We start from the raw sequence: 17,155 nt of genomic DNA, 5'->3' as shown, positions 1-17,155 counted from the left end.
TGCCACCTGCAAGAATTTCCCAACATATTCCATGAAGTATTTTTGGATGAATTCCTTCCTGGCACTTATTGTATCATGCCAAAACTATGTGCAAAATTTACTGCAAATCGAAGATGGTCGAGTTCTGTGACTGACCGATTTGATATGGAATTCGTCATAAGGAAAAATACAATACTTTTCGAAACCATCAAAAAATAACTTTTGGGCATCGAAAGTATTATAAACTTTGTTGATAATAATAGTTATATAAATAAAGGTTGAATTTTGTGACAAATTGAGCGATTTAATTGCTATACAAGCTGGTAAACTTGTATACAAGTTGGCTGAAATATTCAAATTTTGCATATCAACAGCCAATATCTCAAAAACTAGACGTGCTATGATATTTTTAAAAACGGCAATGGATTCAGCAGCTTTTAATTTGGTAAATATCGGTATTTTGGTGCTTGAGACAAAAACGTGTTCCGCATTGTAATGCCAGAAAGAAGAGGAAAGTTCTGAGATGATATCACTTATGTGTAAAAAAAAAAACATGAAATTGAAGTCATTATCATTGGCCAACATATCATCATATCAACGTTCCAAAAATTATGCATGTGGAATTCTATCGTCTAATCTGTCATCGAGTGTGAACATTTTGGATTGAAGTAGAGTGGATTTTTTCTGGAATTTCTCAATGAAGTGTTTCTGGAGATTCATAATAAAGAATTTAATTGAGATACTTCTATAAAGAATTTGGCCACCGCGGATCTAGATGTTTCCAAGAGGTTTTCTAAATAAGAATAACTTCCGAAAATTAGGATGATAGTGTTGTCTAACAACACAGAACACCTAGATATAAGAAATTAATGTAATGTTTAGAATGATACTAAAAAAAATAAAAAAAAGGTAAGTGAATGATCTTGTTTTTAGTAAGCGGATACTTTGCTGCTGTTTTGTCATGAAAATAAGCATTAGAACCTTAACCGAAATACAGAGAAAACCCAATGAATTTTCGAATTGTAGTATATTTATTTGTTCATAATTAGTACGAGATCATAAGTTATGCGAGATTTGATCAAAATTACAAAAAAATATAATTTATCCGTTTTGCTCTGCTTTTGTTTTGCTAATCCTTCTTGTATTGGTGTTTGTATTCCCTCACAATTGGCTTTCCTTCCTTCCTACGGTGCTTGGAGTGTTGCTTTCCATTCAATTTAAATCATCGTCCGTCGCTAATTCCATTACTTATTTATTGTTACAGAAATTACCGTAGCTTAGCGGAATTCTTCACACGATCTCTCAAGGAGGATGTACGCTATGTAGACCCAAAAAGTTGCATCGTGTCACCATGTGATGGGCGAGTTCTCCATTTTGGTACCGCCACCAATTGCCAAATCGAGCAGGTATACTTAAAAATCCATCACCATCCCAATTCATTCAATTACCAACAAAACCTCACATCGCAGGTCAAAGGCGTCTCGTACAGTCTGGAGGAGTTCCTCGGACCACCCACCTGGAGCGATAAGAACGAATGCCCGACAATCGTCGAGAAGATCAAAAAGAAATCACCCGACAATGCGCTGTATCAGTGCATCATCTACTTGGCACCGGGCGACTATCATCGATTCCACTCACCGACCGTGTGGAAGCCGGAAATCAGGCGACACTTCTCAGGAGAGCTGCTATCAGTGAGTCCAAAAGTCGCCAAATGGATGCCGGGGCTGTTCTGTCTGAACGAACGCGCGCTCTACATCGGCAAGTGGAAGCACGGATTCTTCAGCTTCACTGCAGTGGGTAAGTTTCGAACGCATGCTCGAACGATTATTCCCTCCCGGATCTGAGAAAGTGGCGTGTGTAAATCAGCGGTGGTGTGACCGCTATTATCTCGTTTAGTAATGTTGTAATCGGTGGCTCAATTTGCTCCTGGAGTATTGATGAGGTGATGTTTAGTGCGAACGGTTAAAATCGTTGGACGCGTTTTGCATTGATAAGGGCGCTAAAGCGGATCTACGGCAACATAATAACTGACCTTTGCCGGCTGTGCATCATTATGTTATGCCATGGGAAAATTTTGTACTACCTTTCCTATCGGCTCTAAATTGAATGTGCTATTGGATTATCAGTGAAATAGTAAAAAAGCAAACGTATGGAACACTTGTTGCTGTAAGGACATTATCTTTTATCTTCGTTCTATAAGGCTGATAAGCTGGTTTTCGTGTATCAGTTTATTTTGTCAGAAAGTGTGTATGCCTAGTGAAGGTTCATTGAACTTCGCGAATTTTTTGTGCCTTCTAACCTCCTTTAAATTGTTAATTTGTTTCGAGACATGAGTAACTTGTGAGTACCCTGAGCAGGGCTGGTAGCAGGCCTCTTTTTAGGGACTTTGTCTCTGTTTTAATGCAAGTCTGTATTTTTAATCGAAGGTCTTCAAAGTCTCAAGTCTAGTAAAACCGATAAAGATTTGTATGTTATTTGGGACGAATCTTAGGCAAAGTTGAACTATGCATTTTGTGTTATTCATCACGTGCGGAAAAGCGAAACAAATCGAGCAACACTGGTGAAATGAAACGAATAAGCTTAATATAGTCAGGTCTCCTACAAGACACATGGTTGGGGGGAGAGTTATAGGCGGCCAGGGCTCATCGACTTTGATGAAGACACAAAAAATGTCAAAAATGTTAGAAAAAAGTTATACTAAAATTTTAATTTTTAAGGGTCATTTTAAGAAAAAATTACATATCTTGTAATGTTAAGAGATAGAAATTTGTTGTCTTCAACGAAGTGCCTTGAATTAACTTGTGCTACAACTTTGCTGAAGACACCGACCGTCTATCTCAAAAATTTAAAAAATATATTTGGTTTTATCTTATTTTTAGGTGATTTAATCACCTGGCCGCTAGTATCGAAAGAAGCGCTTTAACAAATCAAGAAACTTCTTTGAACAAACTTTTTCATTGAAACCAACGGTTTAGACGCTATACTACTACCCATACTCGTATAACAGTCTCATTTGAATTTTTATCACTTTTGAGTTAGCTGCATAAATAGCCTTTATTTATAGTGTAGTTCAAGGGGGAAGACAGCTTTGCTTTGAGCAGGCTATGCGCATCGAGTTAACTCTGAGTAACTCACATTGGCTCAGAAATCAGCATATCAACTTTTACTGCTATTTCATCTTGCTACTGTTTTCAACCAATGTCACGTGGGGAACTTTTATTTTCTAATATTTGATAAGCGCAGAAAATATCGGTTGTCGTTGCAATAAAGAGGATTCATCTAATTAAAAGTTTCAAGAACGTAAGGATAACTTGAAAGATGAGGCTAGTACTAGCGTTTTTTTTTTCATTGTCAACCCATTTGATGTTCCATATTATTGAGATTTACAAAACAATTGGAATATATGACTATTGATTGAGATACCAGGAAGTCATTTGTATCAATGTCTTGGAAAATTCTGTTAGAAGTACATGATATGTAACACATTCTTATGTCAAATAATTGATCAAAGGTTCTCTTAGGGCATATTCAGCAGGGTACAGTATACGGGATACAATTTACAGGTTGCAAGATACGATTTGGAACGCAGCTGAAGATGACCTTGCTTCTATCCTAGTGAAGAAAGTATTTCACCGCATTCACTTTTTAATGATTGTTTTCACATCAACGTAACAGCATCATTGCTTATTTCATTCGATGATCGCTCATACAATATTTATATAAAGCTGAAAAGAAGCGTTTAGGTGCAACAAACGATCTCTGACCCGACGGGATTGCCGGCTACGACACGATACGAACAAATTTTCACAACGAAACAAACAACCCAACATTTATGGTTACTATGGGCACATGACGACGACTGAGTTGAGTTACTCAGAGTTGCTCAAACACAACTCTTGATCTAACTCAAGATAAGTAGGCTGTCCCACCCCTTGGTGTAGTTTTCAAAATCTTTCTTAAAATTGTATATTTGTATGGAGTCTAAATTATAAAGAGACGAAATCTGATCATATTCAAAATAAATCAGCTAGCAACTATGCCAAATCTATTCCGCAGCACTGCCAATGTTGAATCCCACGCTAAAAGTGAGTCACAGGTTTTATGTGTTGAATTTTCACAGGTTTGGGTAACGAATGAAAAATTGACTGAATGTGTGGAAAACCAATGTAATGAGTAGAGCATTATTTATGCAAAGCATGAAAATTGCAACCGACACTCAAGTATTCAGAAAATATGCTACTTCAGAAGAAGCAAAATTTTCGTGGGCGGTAACATTTTTGTGTGAGCCGTTTTCAGCTTGTGTGAAAAAGTGTTTGACAAGTCTCCTGCTCGATTGGAATGACATTGACAGTAAATTTGGAATTCCAATTGGAACATTTCGCTTCTTTGCTTATAGTTTCTTTAGTTTCTTTAGTTTCTTTAGTATGGACAAAATGCGAAAAAATACCAAATCATGTGCGTCCCATATTGAAAGTACTCGCATAACAGTTCCATCAGTTGAATACGACGAAATTGAAGCATTTTATTTTCTATTATGATTTCTTTAATTTTCCACAATGGTATTTGTGGTGAATCTGAAGAAACATAGTAGGCCCGACGTTCAGACCGTCAGTTTGAAAACTGAGATCTTTTAGTGAACACACGTTATCAGTCGATGTTACTTTGCAAACTAAATATCATTAAACCCTAAGATAGTTTTTCATTTAAATGTACAACTTTATAAATTAGTGAATAATATCACATATTGGCGACGAGTAGAACCTGCGGTGATTCAAGCAAACAAAATCAGAAGGTAAACCAAATCAGTTTTTTTTACAAATGTTGGGAGATTGTTCCAGAAAGAAAAGTCAAGCTAAACAAGCGGTTGCCCAGCAACAGATTGCGATACGCGGGTAAAAGAAAAAACAAGTTCCCTCTACATGGGAACTGCCTCAGGAACGGATTTCATCCGTTGAGTTAGGCGGAATAAAAAAATCAAGTTTGCTTCAACAGTGAACTGCCTCAGTGTCAGGCGGAAAAAAAAAAATCAAGTTCGTTTTATCAGCGAACTGCCTCAGTGTCAGGCGAAAGAAAGACCAAGTTCACCTAAGAAGGGAACTGCCTCAGGAGCGGTTTTGATCCGTTGAGTCAGGCGAAAAAAAAACAAGTTCGTTTTAACAGCGAACTGCCTCAGTGTTAGGCGGAAAAAAAACAAGTTCACCTTAAAAGTGAACTGCCTCAGAAGCGGTTTTGATCCGTTGAGTCAGGCAGAAAAATGGCTAGTTCATTACAAAAAAAAAAAAAAAAAAAAAGAAAACTGCCAATACAACGGATTGGTCCGTTGTGTCAGGCGGTCGGCAATAGGTTGCTAATGGCAACCCCGTGTTAACTAGACTAAAATATTCAAAACAATTCTCCAATATTTGTACTTACACCATGCACATGGTACTATTGAAATTAATTTCAATCATTTCTCAGACATGGAAGAACAACTGTTCAAACTACCGCCTTTTGAATGCGATAGCGTTCCAATAACGGAACTCAGGCAAAAATGGTTTGACTATAAAAAGCAGTTCGAGTAAATCGCGGCCGTCATGAGCAAGAAAAAGAAGACAAAAATTGAAGAGCATTTTCCTTGCTGTTTCTGGTCGTCAACTCCAACGGGGGTTTACGAAAGCTTGCCTGAGGTAAACCAAGAGTGCGAGGATGAAGAGGACGAATTTGATAGTATGATTAGTCGACTCGACCATTACTTTGCTCCCAAGCAGCATGACACATTCGAGAGATATTCATTTTGGACTCAAAAACCAGATGCCGGAGAAACATTGGACAAGTTCTTGTTACGGGCCAAAGTCCTGGCCAACAAATGTCGATTTGGATCATCGGAAAAAGAGAGCAGAGATGCAGCAGTTATAGACAAGATCGTCATGCTTGCGCCTCCCGAACTCCGACGGAAAATTTTAGAAAAGCCCAATATCAACTTGGATGACCTAACTACCCTCGTCAATACCCATCTATCCGTTCAGCATCAGGTTCGCGAGCTTGGCCAGCGTACCTCCGGTGCTGGAAATCTGTTGGAAGCAAGTCGTGGTAACACGTTTGTCAACAAAATTACCACTGAGAGTAAGAACAGATCACGTTGGGCGAAAAGTCATCCTACAGCTGATTGCAGTCGGTGTGGATTGAGGCTGCACAAGCCAGGAGAAAAGTGTCCAGCCAAAGACGTTCAATGCCACCACTGCAACCGTGTTGGACATTTTGCCAAGAAGTGTTATTTTGGTTCCAACAAAGGTACTTGGAAACGCAAACCATCTGCTGAAAATCCAAACCCTCGCGGTCACAAAACACAAAAAGTTAATGCTATTAACAATGATGAAACCTCTACAACACGTGATATGAAGCCGGAAGCTCAAGTGCAGGACTCCTTCATATACGCAATCAGCGATAACCACGATGAAATGGTTTGGTGCAAGGTGGGCAATATACTCGTTGAAATGATGATTGACTCGGGCAGCAAATACAACATCATTGATCAACAGACATGGGTCTACTTGCAAAGCAGGAATGCTGCAGTCGACAATGTGAAACCGTCCACAAAACGTCTATCAGCATATGCACAAAAGGATTCATTGGACATCATTTGCACGTTCGATGCAAACATAGCGATTGTGGAGGGCAATGATCTGAATTTTGCTGCCGCCTTCTACGTAATAAAAGATGGTAAGCAGAATTTGCTTGGTAGAGACACTGCAAAACGATTGGGAGTGCTGCTGATTGGTTTGCCTAGTGTCAACAACTCGGAGTTCATCCAACATGTTTCTGAGAATACCGTTGATAAATTTCCTGTAATTAAAGGTAGCTATTAATATGTCATCAATAAAGATAATATCCTAATCATTCCTGTGCCCAGGTGTTAAAATTCGAATCGATATCGATGAAACCGTGACGCCCGTTGCTCAGCATGTCCGTCGTGTACCCATTGCTCTCCGTCGACAAGTTGAAGATCAAATCAACCGACTTCTAAGAATGGGTATTATTGAAAGAGTTAACGGTCCCAGCCCGTGGGTTTCCCCCGTAGTAATTGTTATCAAGGATAACGGTGATGTTCGACTGTGCATTGATATGCGTCGAGCTAATACCGCAATCAGAAGAGAGTATCACATGATTCCTACGCTTGGTGATCTTCTCGCAAGGTATTGTATTAGACAACTTAATTGTTCAAATTAAATTATTTAGAAAACTTCTGTGATCAGGTTGAACGGTTGCAAGTGGTTCTCTCGTCTTGACATTAAGGATGCGTACCACCAAGTGGAGTTGCACGAGTCAAGTCGACACATAACGACATTTATTACTCATCTTGGTATGTTTCGATACACCAGGTTGATGTTCGGAATCTGCAGCGCGTCAGAACATTTCAACTTTATTTCAGTAGTTAAAGACTTGTGTATACTTCGGTCATGATGTGTTGAGTAATTCTACCTGGATTTAATACTACCAACAGCGGCGAAACGAAAAATTTTACAATTATGTTTAGACGCGTTTTTCTCAACATGATGATTTTCCTAATGGACCGATGCACGAGTTCACAATCTGACGTTTGAGCGGTGCCGAATTCACTCGTTGCCATGGTCACGTAAATAACACGGCACCGCTCAAAAGTCAAATAGAGAACTCGTGCATCGGTCAATTGCGAGTATGGGCAGTCTACTTCGATCACAAAATCGGCAAAAAAACCACTGTGCTATGTTCCTTTCCCAATAAATAAATTCAATAAGCTTAGGAACATTTTTGCAGTAGTACCTACACAAGCACACACAGCAGTTTTCGTTGATTTTTTTCTTCTCCATTGATTTCGAAAGGCAAATGAATTACTCGGAAATGATCTTCTAATCGCTTATTGTGGTTAGTCAGTTCTGTGTTAATGTTGGGTTCAATCGAAACATCTAGAGCTCGGAGGGTACAGTCACCCCACAGTTATGGATAGCACACAGATATGGATCAGAGTTGGATTAAAACGGGAATATCATCATCAAATGGAATTATAATTATGTAGAAAACATTTTCTATATGTGAACCATAAATCTGTACAGCATCGCAATCAATTATAATATGCTTATGCATAGTTTTGCCGTGCGTAGGAAATAAAATATCAACCGTATTCCCAGAAGTGTTGATTCACAACTGTGGGGCAATGAAAACCATACCACAGTTATGAATCAATGATAAGATGATTCCGAAACAAACGCCAAAACGTATGCTTTCACTAGCACACCATTCGTTTGCCACGCAGATAAATTGCTGTTATAGTGTTTTGATCCATAATATAAGTCGATTTGATCCATAATAAGGATCCTCCTCATCCACTGATCCACATCTGTGGCGTGGACAACGTTTGGAATTTCTATCGAAATCGACACTTTTTCGTGAATAATCGGGTATTTTGAGGTGTATTCTCAAAAACAAATATATTTTGCAGTGATAAGTAGGTAATTTTGTTTTGTACAGCGTCAGAATGTTTTTTAATCCTATTTTGTTCAGAAAAATGACCCTTAGCTGATCCATAACTGTGGGGTGACTGTACTACTCAGAACGCGAATGTTTCTTGTGCTCAGATTACAGGTTTTCTTGATCAAAAACAGATTATCGACAGACAATCCTGGGGGAGATCCTGGGAGCTACTGGATTCTGAGCCCACAACGAAGGCAATCCTCTGAGGTTCGATAATTTTACAACGGATTCGTAAAATTGATCGTTTGATGTTTTTTTCTCGCATAAAAGAGCTTACAATACTATTCCCGACTTGAGCAACATCTTCGTTTAGAATGTTTAGCAGTTTCTCTTGTTTTTGATCATCGCTGTACCAATGTGACCTTTCTCTCCCTGAGGGGTCGTCATTTCCTTTTCAAAGGTGTCGACTTATTTGTGAGACTTGTACGTGCCCTTTACTTTCACACTGACAAGACTTTTAATAAAAATAAGTGTTAAAAAAAACTCAAAACTTATAAGCTATTTCGCCTACCTGCTTACTTCTTGTCTCTTGTTCGATATTGAATTTATAAGCATACAAATTCACTTGTTCACTTTTTTCACTAGATGTATGAATGATGAACGACAAAGCGAGCAAATCCTAGTGGGATAATACCAATTTTTAACTTCTATGTCTGGTATATAATATCGATCAATTATTTGACACACTTTCTTTTTCACTCTTCTTTTGACTCTTTTATTTTTAAACATAGAATGCACACTTTGTCACGATTCTCCTCGTGCGTTTTTGGTTTCGGCATTATGCGAAATTTAACAATCGTAGAACAAGAAAACAATCAGCAAAAATTAAAGTTAGCTTTTGGAACGAGTAAGCAGTTGTTAGTAAATATTTGGTCCTTGACTTTGGAAGCGTGATGGGCCCATAACCTATTGGAATGGCCGTAGGTCGGATAGACTAATAAAAACACGTGTGTGTTCTATGAACTACAAAAGGAAAGTGAAAATTTATTTCTCTACTATCTTAACGCTATGCGCAACATGCGCGTTGCCATGGTGATATTTTCAAATTCAAATTGTCATTGCATGCTGCGTCTTGCGTCGTCATCTCCTACATTCAGTACTGTAATCCGCCTACTAGGATATAAATATAAATGCAACTAAATGTGTTCGAAAATCATACTTTATGGGAAATATGCACAACAACAGAAAAGTAATCGCCTATCTCGATGCGTGGGAAATTTCTTGCAAGAAATGGTCAAGAAAAGCATTTTTCTTGGATCGCAGTACGCAGTTGAAAAGAAATGTCATTTTAAATGGAGCTCACTGTGGAAAATTTCTTGACCATTTCTTCCGCAGAAATTTTTACTTTTCTTGAGCGGAACAGCATACTTAGCTTTATCCTTGATATTGTATCAGATATTGTTACTTACTCGCGTTCTATTCAACAGATTTCAAATCGAAGTGGGCTTTAATCTTAGTAGGCTGTTTTCTTTATTTATACACAACTCATCATTTCAGCAATCTTTCTAGTTATATGTGGTATTGCTGTGTGCATTTGAAACGCAAATATCAAATGCGGGAACACCAAACGCGGTAAGATTTTCCACAGGCAATCCGATGTCAAAGTAAGCTTTTCTATGCTAGGTTGGCGGTGATGTGTGTAATCGTTGCTAGGTGTCCTTTGATTGTTTTGTCTTACCGCATTTGATGGACATTTAGTGAAGATTTGCATCTTTAATGCAAACAGCAATATATGTGGTTACTTTATAGCACAAATCTTAGACTGAAACGTAAGGAAATCTAGAAAACGTCTTTGGGTCCCCATCTCTCAAAAAAAAAAAAAAAATGTTCATGATCCCTCGGTGGATTTTTTTTGTGGAATATGTCAAATTAAAGCTAAAAGCCTATATTTTCGAACGGTGAAGGATTTGGCGATGCCTATTTTTTGTAATATTCCTTCACCATATACACGCCGTGATATATGTTACAGTTGGCTGCATGGGATTAGCCCTGCCGAGGCTAATTCCTTGTAACATTGTTAAAGTCTGCTAGGAGAAGCAGTCGGCCTAGGCTACTTCTATTGTATGTGTTATTAGAGTGGTTCAAAAAACGTTTTTGCTCCACACCGCTCATTCGATCCTAGATCAAATTCTGTGTGTCCACATTGTGTTATGCTATATGCACTGGCCCCTCCCCGAAGAAATCAACCGCTTGTAGGGAGCGCTAGTTCTTGAAGCCGCCACCATCTGTGTGGCACTAGTGTTGAGTAAACAATTTTTAGGCTTTACCCTCATCATAGGTACCCCGCGCGGTAGCGACAAATGTCGTATGAGAGAAAAATTATACTATTGAGAATCGTTTATTATTGTGCCTAACAAAACGTGGTCAAACTATCTAGCAGTTACAGAAAATTAGATAAAGTACTATGCACATACTACCAGAATGCTAAGTAAAATATGAATGTCGCATTCTAAAACTAGTGTTTCTCGTGCCTAAAACGGTATTTTTGGACGAGCTGTCAAATCAGCATCTTCTTTTTTTTTTGTTTTATTCTCGATAAACTTATATTATAATTGGAAGCTCATTTCGCCATTGGGCATCATTTGAGCGAGGATCGCACTAAATTTTTGGCTTCACTCCAGTTGTTCGTGGATGACAGCCGTTTCAGTCCTGTGGAAGAAATACCGTAAGGTGTTTCCGGGGAGATAATGGTCTGAGGCCAAGGGTAATGTCAATGCACTGTACACCACTTGAGCAATTCAACAAGATCTTGTTGAATTGCTCAAGTACAGTGCATGGGTTGGTTTTAGTTGGTCGTCGTTGGTGCGGCATCCCCACACTGCCTGAGTTACTTTCTCAGGAGTCTGTTTGCAGATTTTCCCCTTGTAAAAAAACTTGTTTTTACACATACTGGTTTAGATATGTTGATTTTGTTACAATTCGGTTATTTGGAATAACAAAACATTAAAAAGATAACAACGATAATGATGGTTGTTTTCCACAAGATATCAATGTTATCCGCCTTTGCTCGGACAGGCATCACCTCGATTCGTAGAACTGGGGCTTTATGCACTGTTATTTTCAACCTTAAAACTGAATATCTTTTGTTATGTTCTGTTTGTCTTTCAGGTGCAACCAACGTTGGATCGGTTCAGATCTACATGGACGAAAAACTGAAGACAAACCAATGGGTCGGTCTAGAAGTTGGAACCCACCGCTGCAAGGAATACGATGAATTGGTACTTCCAAGTGATGCATTCCTAGGCAAGGGCGAACTGCTGGGTCAGTTCAACATGGGCAGCACTATTGTGCTCATCTTCGAGGCCCCACGTGATTTCAAGTAATTTCGGTGCCTTGCATTGACCATCTCATGTACTAACGCATGTTCCCTTTTATTGCAGATTTAACCTCCAACCGGGTCAGGTGGTACGAATGGGTCAACGCTTGGGATGCGTTGGCGACAAAGAAGACACGATTGAAGATCTGAACAAGACGAAAAGAATAATCGAATCTATGTGATTGGAAGCTTTTTCCTTTGGTCAACCGTTTAGCTGAACAATAGCCTCTATTCAGTGGTTTCTGGCTTGAAATAGTTCAAGCATCGATACTCCGTACCTAGAAAATGTATTTAAGCGCAACTGCGTGAGAAACCATTTACTACACTCAGCGTACTACATCAAGGACTGTTCTCAGTTTCTTTAGCTGTGTAATGGCCGCAAGCGCGGTCATTTGTTAATTTATCAGTGAGCTTCACTCTCACATCCACAAAGCAACCGAAACCATTGCATGCGTAGTACATATTGTACGTGTATTCTTTTTTGAAATAATTACCGTAGGATAACAGCGGAGATAATACATGATTTTTTTTTGTGGACGTTTGAGTGCGTTTTTCGGCTAATTGTTTGCATAGATTTCAGATATATAGTTCCTTTACCTATTAAAATTGTTCAGTAGTTAGTGAGCGAACAATCAATATTGTTTAAGTAGGAATTTAGCTATCTAAACAATTTTTAAACGCATAAGAGTTTTGTAAATAAAGAAAAGTAATTGACAGCAAAGAAATGTATCTTTTTTTGTTCTCGAATTCTTTCCACACATCAGACTCGTTTTAAAGACATGGTACCTATTTTCATGCAAGTCTCTATTTTTGATGGATGGTCTCAAAAGACTTTTTCTGAAACAAAAAGGTCTTCAAAGTAGCTAGACGGGATTGGTGGTCTGATGGCTACCGCTTCTGCTTCATATGCAGAAGGTCATGGGTTCAATCCCAGGCCCGTCCCTTTCCTCGTACTTTGTAGTTGTATATCTCTCACTTGCTTCCAGGGTTGTTATTAGTCGCCGGATTCGACAGACTATCAGTGACGGTGACGAAAAATAAAAAATTTTCGTCACTACCTCAGCTCAGCGCAAACTTAGACGCCCAACTACCAGCAATCAAGCACCTCGTCGCGACGGAAAATCTTTGCCGTTTCTCTCTGTATGTGTTTTCGTTGAACATGTTCAGCTTGAATGGAAAGGCAGACAACTAATCGGTGCCAATTGAAAGGCCGACCAAAAAAGGAACTCGCAAAAAAAAATCTGCGCGCTTCCGGAGTTGAACAAAAAACCCATACATTTTCGGAAGCACGCGCTTACCGACAGGGCTAACATAACTTCTTGAGAATGTGCTTGCCCAATCGCTAACACAAGACATCTTGTTGATTAGTAGTTTGTAGCTCAGACTCTCTTTGTCTTCAATTGTGCGCTCGGTGACGATTAGAAGCTTATGTTGGTTCAGTGCGGAGGGGTGACGGGAAGAGTGACGAAAAAATTTACTCGTGGACTTTTTGCGGCTTTGTTTCGTCGTGGTCTCCTTGCCAGTCATTGAAGACAAAGAAAATGACGATCTTTTACGCACTGAATGTTTTTCTCAATTTTTCGTCATCGGTCAGTGACGAAACCGATGGTTACCAACCCTGCTTGCTTCTATCTTCCATTCCAAATATATCACACTCAAACTATTCGTTCATAGCAAACGCTAGAACCAGAGACGGACAAGAAACCGTTTCCCTAACGCTTCCTACTTCCACGCGCACGCCTTTCTTACGCCTGATACATAGGCAGTCTGCTAACCACAAAAGCAAAACCTCTCTGCCATGCCTTTCGCCCCAATCCATACACTCCCGTATGAACTGACGTGGATGCAGTGGAATATACGGTCTACGTGGGAGTCAGTTCAATGCATCATCAATTCCTCCCCCTTCCCCTCATTGGTCTGCATTCTGACGTGGCAGGTGCCATTGTTGCCTAAAAATAGAAGATCACCAGCACTTATACACTGAGGATGCCTGCTAGTCCCAAGCAGTCATTCGGTTGGTTCCTTGTGTAAGTGCAGCTGATCTGGCGATACTGGAGTGCATCCACGGGCGGCCAATCAAGCTCAAGCTCAAGCTCAAGCTCAACAAAAAGGTCTTCAAAGTAGCTGTTTCCTTAAGAGTAGATTGGAGTACCATGTGTAAGGAAGATAATAAGATGCAATCAAATAATCTAATAATGCAATATTGAATGGTAAGCAGGCTTTGAGAAATGTGAACATGGAAACAGACAAACAAAAACCTTTCAGTTATTGCTCTAATTTTGGATCGCACAGACGTCTCTCAATTTACTACAATGGCGTAGTTGGTAGGTCAAAGTTTAAAAAAATAGAAAATATCTAGCAAAAATGGGTTTTCTGATAGGCAAAGACAGAAATCCCATAAGATGACTAAAATAAGTAGTCTCCGACGGACATGGGCGGAGATGAAATGACGGATTTTGATAAAAACAGACATTCGTAGAAAGAAGGGTCTCTGATGGACAAAGACAGAGTACCGAGAACTGGATTCTGACGGAAATGGGCAGAAATCCACAAAAAATCAAGGTAAAAGTCCCATAATTTGAGCGATTGAAGAAGAATCGATTGAAAAGACTGCAATCCCGAGTAAAAATAGTAGTAGTTCGAGTTCCATGTTCAGCAAGCTAATTGATATGAAATTATGTTGGCATGAAGCTAACTAATGATAAACTAATAAAAGCATACACTTCTAGCAGCGAAATAGAAATTGTAGAAGCAATCAGAGTGAATTTGTTTGTATCTCTAACAGACTAGGTCTACGTAGTGTGTGAAATCCCGTAACTTCTGGGTATCGTTATAAGTCTATAGCTGTTCTGACCTTTGGACTTAATTCGGTTGTTCACAAAGATCTCACAGCTATGTTTTTGTTGGCTGTTCATTTATAGACCGGAACCACGTTATTTACATAAGGAATAAATCATTCATGAATATTGAACTGCTTTCGATAAAAGTCAATACTGACCTTTGCAAACAATATCGATTAGTAATAAGCAGAAAGTTCAAATGTGGACATGACGGAAATTTTATGGGAAGAAAATATAATCAATGCAGAATAAAACGATGAGCTCTTAAAAATACGAAATGTTTTGATTTCGATGAATCAAAGATTTTTGAAACATAAGGCATATGCTGAAAGATAGTTAAATTGTACCTAATAAAAATGTGCGCCCTTGAAAGCATGATAGTTGCCATCATTTATGAAGTTTAATGCACAGACCTTTGAAAGGCATTTGATTAGTGGCCCTAACTTAAGGCTGTTGATTTATATTTGCTTTAAGACGTCCAATTTCAGTTAAATCCTGAACGCATTGATGCTCTGTGCTAGAGTTGGTCTTGTAAAATTAGTAAATTTAAACGCTTCGTAAACGAAGAATGAGGTCGACACCACTGTTTGCGTTGTGCTACTACAAACACCAATAAATCGGTGGTCCAACGAGCGAATGGAAAACAATTTCGAATTAACATGCTTTTCTATGCCATTTGTGCAACACAATTATATAACTTATACAATCAACAAGCCTTAAATCGCGTCTCTCGCATTGTAGAACTCCAGGGGATAAAGAGTTGCTCTACATCATTTATTTTATTTTATTGATAGTAGTTCTGGTTATCGATGCTGTTCAGGATTCAAGTGGTCATAATTGTTTACCCAAAAAGCTCTTGCCGTGTCTTCGGTGGAAACGTAACGGATCAAAATTATCAAAAATCCTGATGCAAAAAAAGCTGTCTATTTATCAAAAAGGAGTTTGAAATAAACGCAAGAGTCTTTCAAATAGTCTTCAACTGTTAACAAAAAAATCTGTGTCTTATCTATTGTACAATGAAGGAAATATGAATATTTCTTGCTATGCTCTCCTTATTTAGTAGACAGTAGAGAATCAACTTGCAATGATGCATTCATTAAGGTTATGTAATCCTGCATGATGAAATAAAATTATACTTATCCTAAATGATGAAAAGCATTTGTTGAATTGAAATGTTGAATTAAAGTGAAACTGCAAAGCATTCATGATATCGATAGAAAGGGTTATTACTTCACAGTTATTGAAAAAGTGCAAAATAACTTTTAAAATGACAGAAGGGTAGGCTGTCGGTCAAATTAGTATAATGATATAATACTAGTGGTTACTTCGGTATTCTCCGTGAATATTTTTGGTGGCCTCAGTTAACTAAAAAAGCTGGTGATTGCGTCAGTCAGCAAGAACTCATTCTAATGATCTATGAGATGTCGATCTAATTTATACTGATGTCACAAATGTTGGCTATATGCCAATTTTTGAGTTATGGCGATATCCATTAATAATCCAAAATGTTAATAGGCTACCAATTAAAAGATCAAATCACGAGTTGAGTAATCCATTGAAATTAGAATTATGAAACCGTATTTGTACTCCACAGAATCCAGAATATCTGAAATAAATTAAGAGCATACATTATAAGTAAAAAAAAAGAAATGACACATTTAATTCAATTAAAAAAGAGTAGATAGGAAGGAGAATGTAAGGAAGATAATAAGATGCAATCAAATAATCTAATAATGCAATATTGAATGGTAAGCAGGCTTTGAGAAATGTGAACATGGAAACAGACAAACAAAAACCTTTCAGTTATTGCTCTAATTTTGGATCGCACAGACGTCTCTCAATTTACTACACCATGTACTTTTCAATTCCGCTCTAAATGCTTATCTCTGACAGATATGCGTTTTTCGACTACCACTTGCAGTCTTCTTCAGTGTCAGTAGTCGAAATACTCAAAGATAAGTATTAAGGGCGGAATTAAAAGATACAAGGTACTCCTATCTACTTTTAAATTTCTCTATTGTGATTCTGCTAAGACGATTCGAATACATTAAAAAGGATTTTTTTCCTGCTTGCAGTAAATGCTGGAGGATTTTCAGATTTATTGGAAATTTTTAGAGAATTCTTAATGAGATTTCTTATGGAATACTTTGAAGAACTCCTCCAGACAACACTATTATCAATTTGTAATATTCACCGGTTCCAGTAAATTACCCCGCACCCTTTTCCACTAACTCTCTTCAACCGATTTCTCCAGTTGTTACTGAACACGGTGACGGGATTCAACTCTATTTTGGTTTGTTTCAGAGAATTTCCATATTTGACCTCAATTACTCAATGTTGGCTAGATTTAACTTAAAAGACCCCGACACATTAATGCTTCCAGTGGACGATTATGTCCTTTAAAGGTAGCACCACACTAGACAACGGGCTAGCATGCAATGCCCAGTGGCACAGTCTAAATACTTTCCTGATGAAACATTTTCCGGACTGAAGCGGGAATCGAACCCACACTCCTTGACTCGATGCGGCTTAA

The 17,155-nt window shown here is 38.4% G+C and overlaps 1 protein-coding gene across 5 annotated transcripts in view; it reads left to right on the top strand.

The window, feature by feature from the left end:
* The window catches only part of LOC5573048 (phosphatidylserine decarboxylase proenzyme, mitochondrial), a 49,578-nt gene extending 37,071 nt beyond the window's left edge, over window positions 1-12,507 (top strand). For all 5 annotated transcript variants that reach the window (XM_021849041.1, XM_021849044.1, XM_021849042.1 and 2 more), the window contains 4 exons: window positions 1,244-1,385; window positions 1,449-1,776; window positions 11,575-11,785; window positions 11,847-12,507. In XM_021849041.1, the coding sequence (XP_021704733.1) occupies window positions 1,244-1,385; window positions 1,449-1,776; window positions 11,575-11,785; window positions 11,847-11,964 (799 nt within the window). In that variant the 3' untranslated portion in view covers window positions 11,965-12,507. The remainder of the gene's footprint in view (window positions 1-1,243; window positions 1,386-1,448; window positions 1,777-11,574; window positions 11,786-11,846) is intronic.
* The last annotated feature ends 4,648 nt before the right edge of the window (window positions 12,508-17,155 follow it).

Source organism: Aedes aegypti, chromosome 3, assembly GCF_002204515.2.
Source record: "Aedes aegypti strain LVP_AGWG chromosome 3, AaegL5.0 Primary Assembly, whole genome shotgun sequence".
Taxonomy (NCBI): domain Eukaryota; kingdom Metazoa; phylum Arthropoda; class Insecta; order Diptera; family Culicidae; genus Aedes; species Aedes aegypti.
Note: the sequence above shows the minus strand (reverse complement) of the source record. Positions and strands in the feature narration are given on the sequence as shown.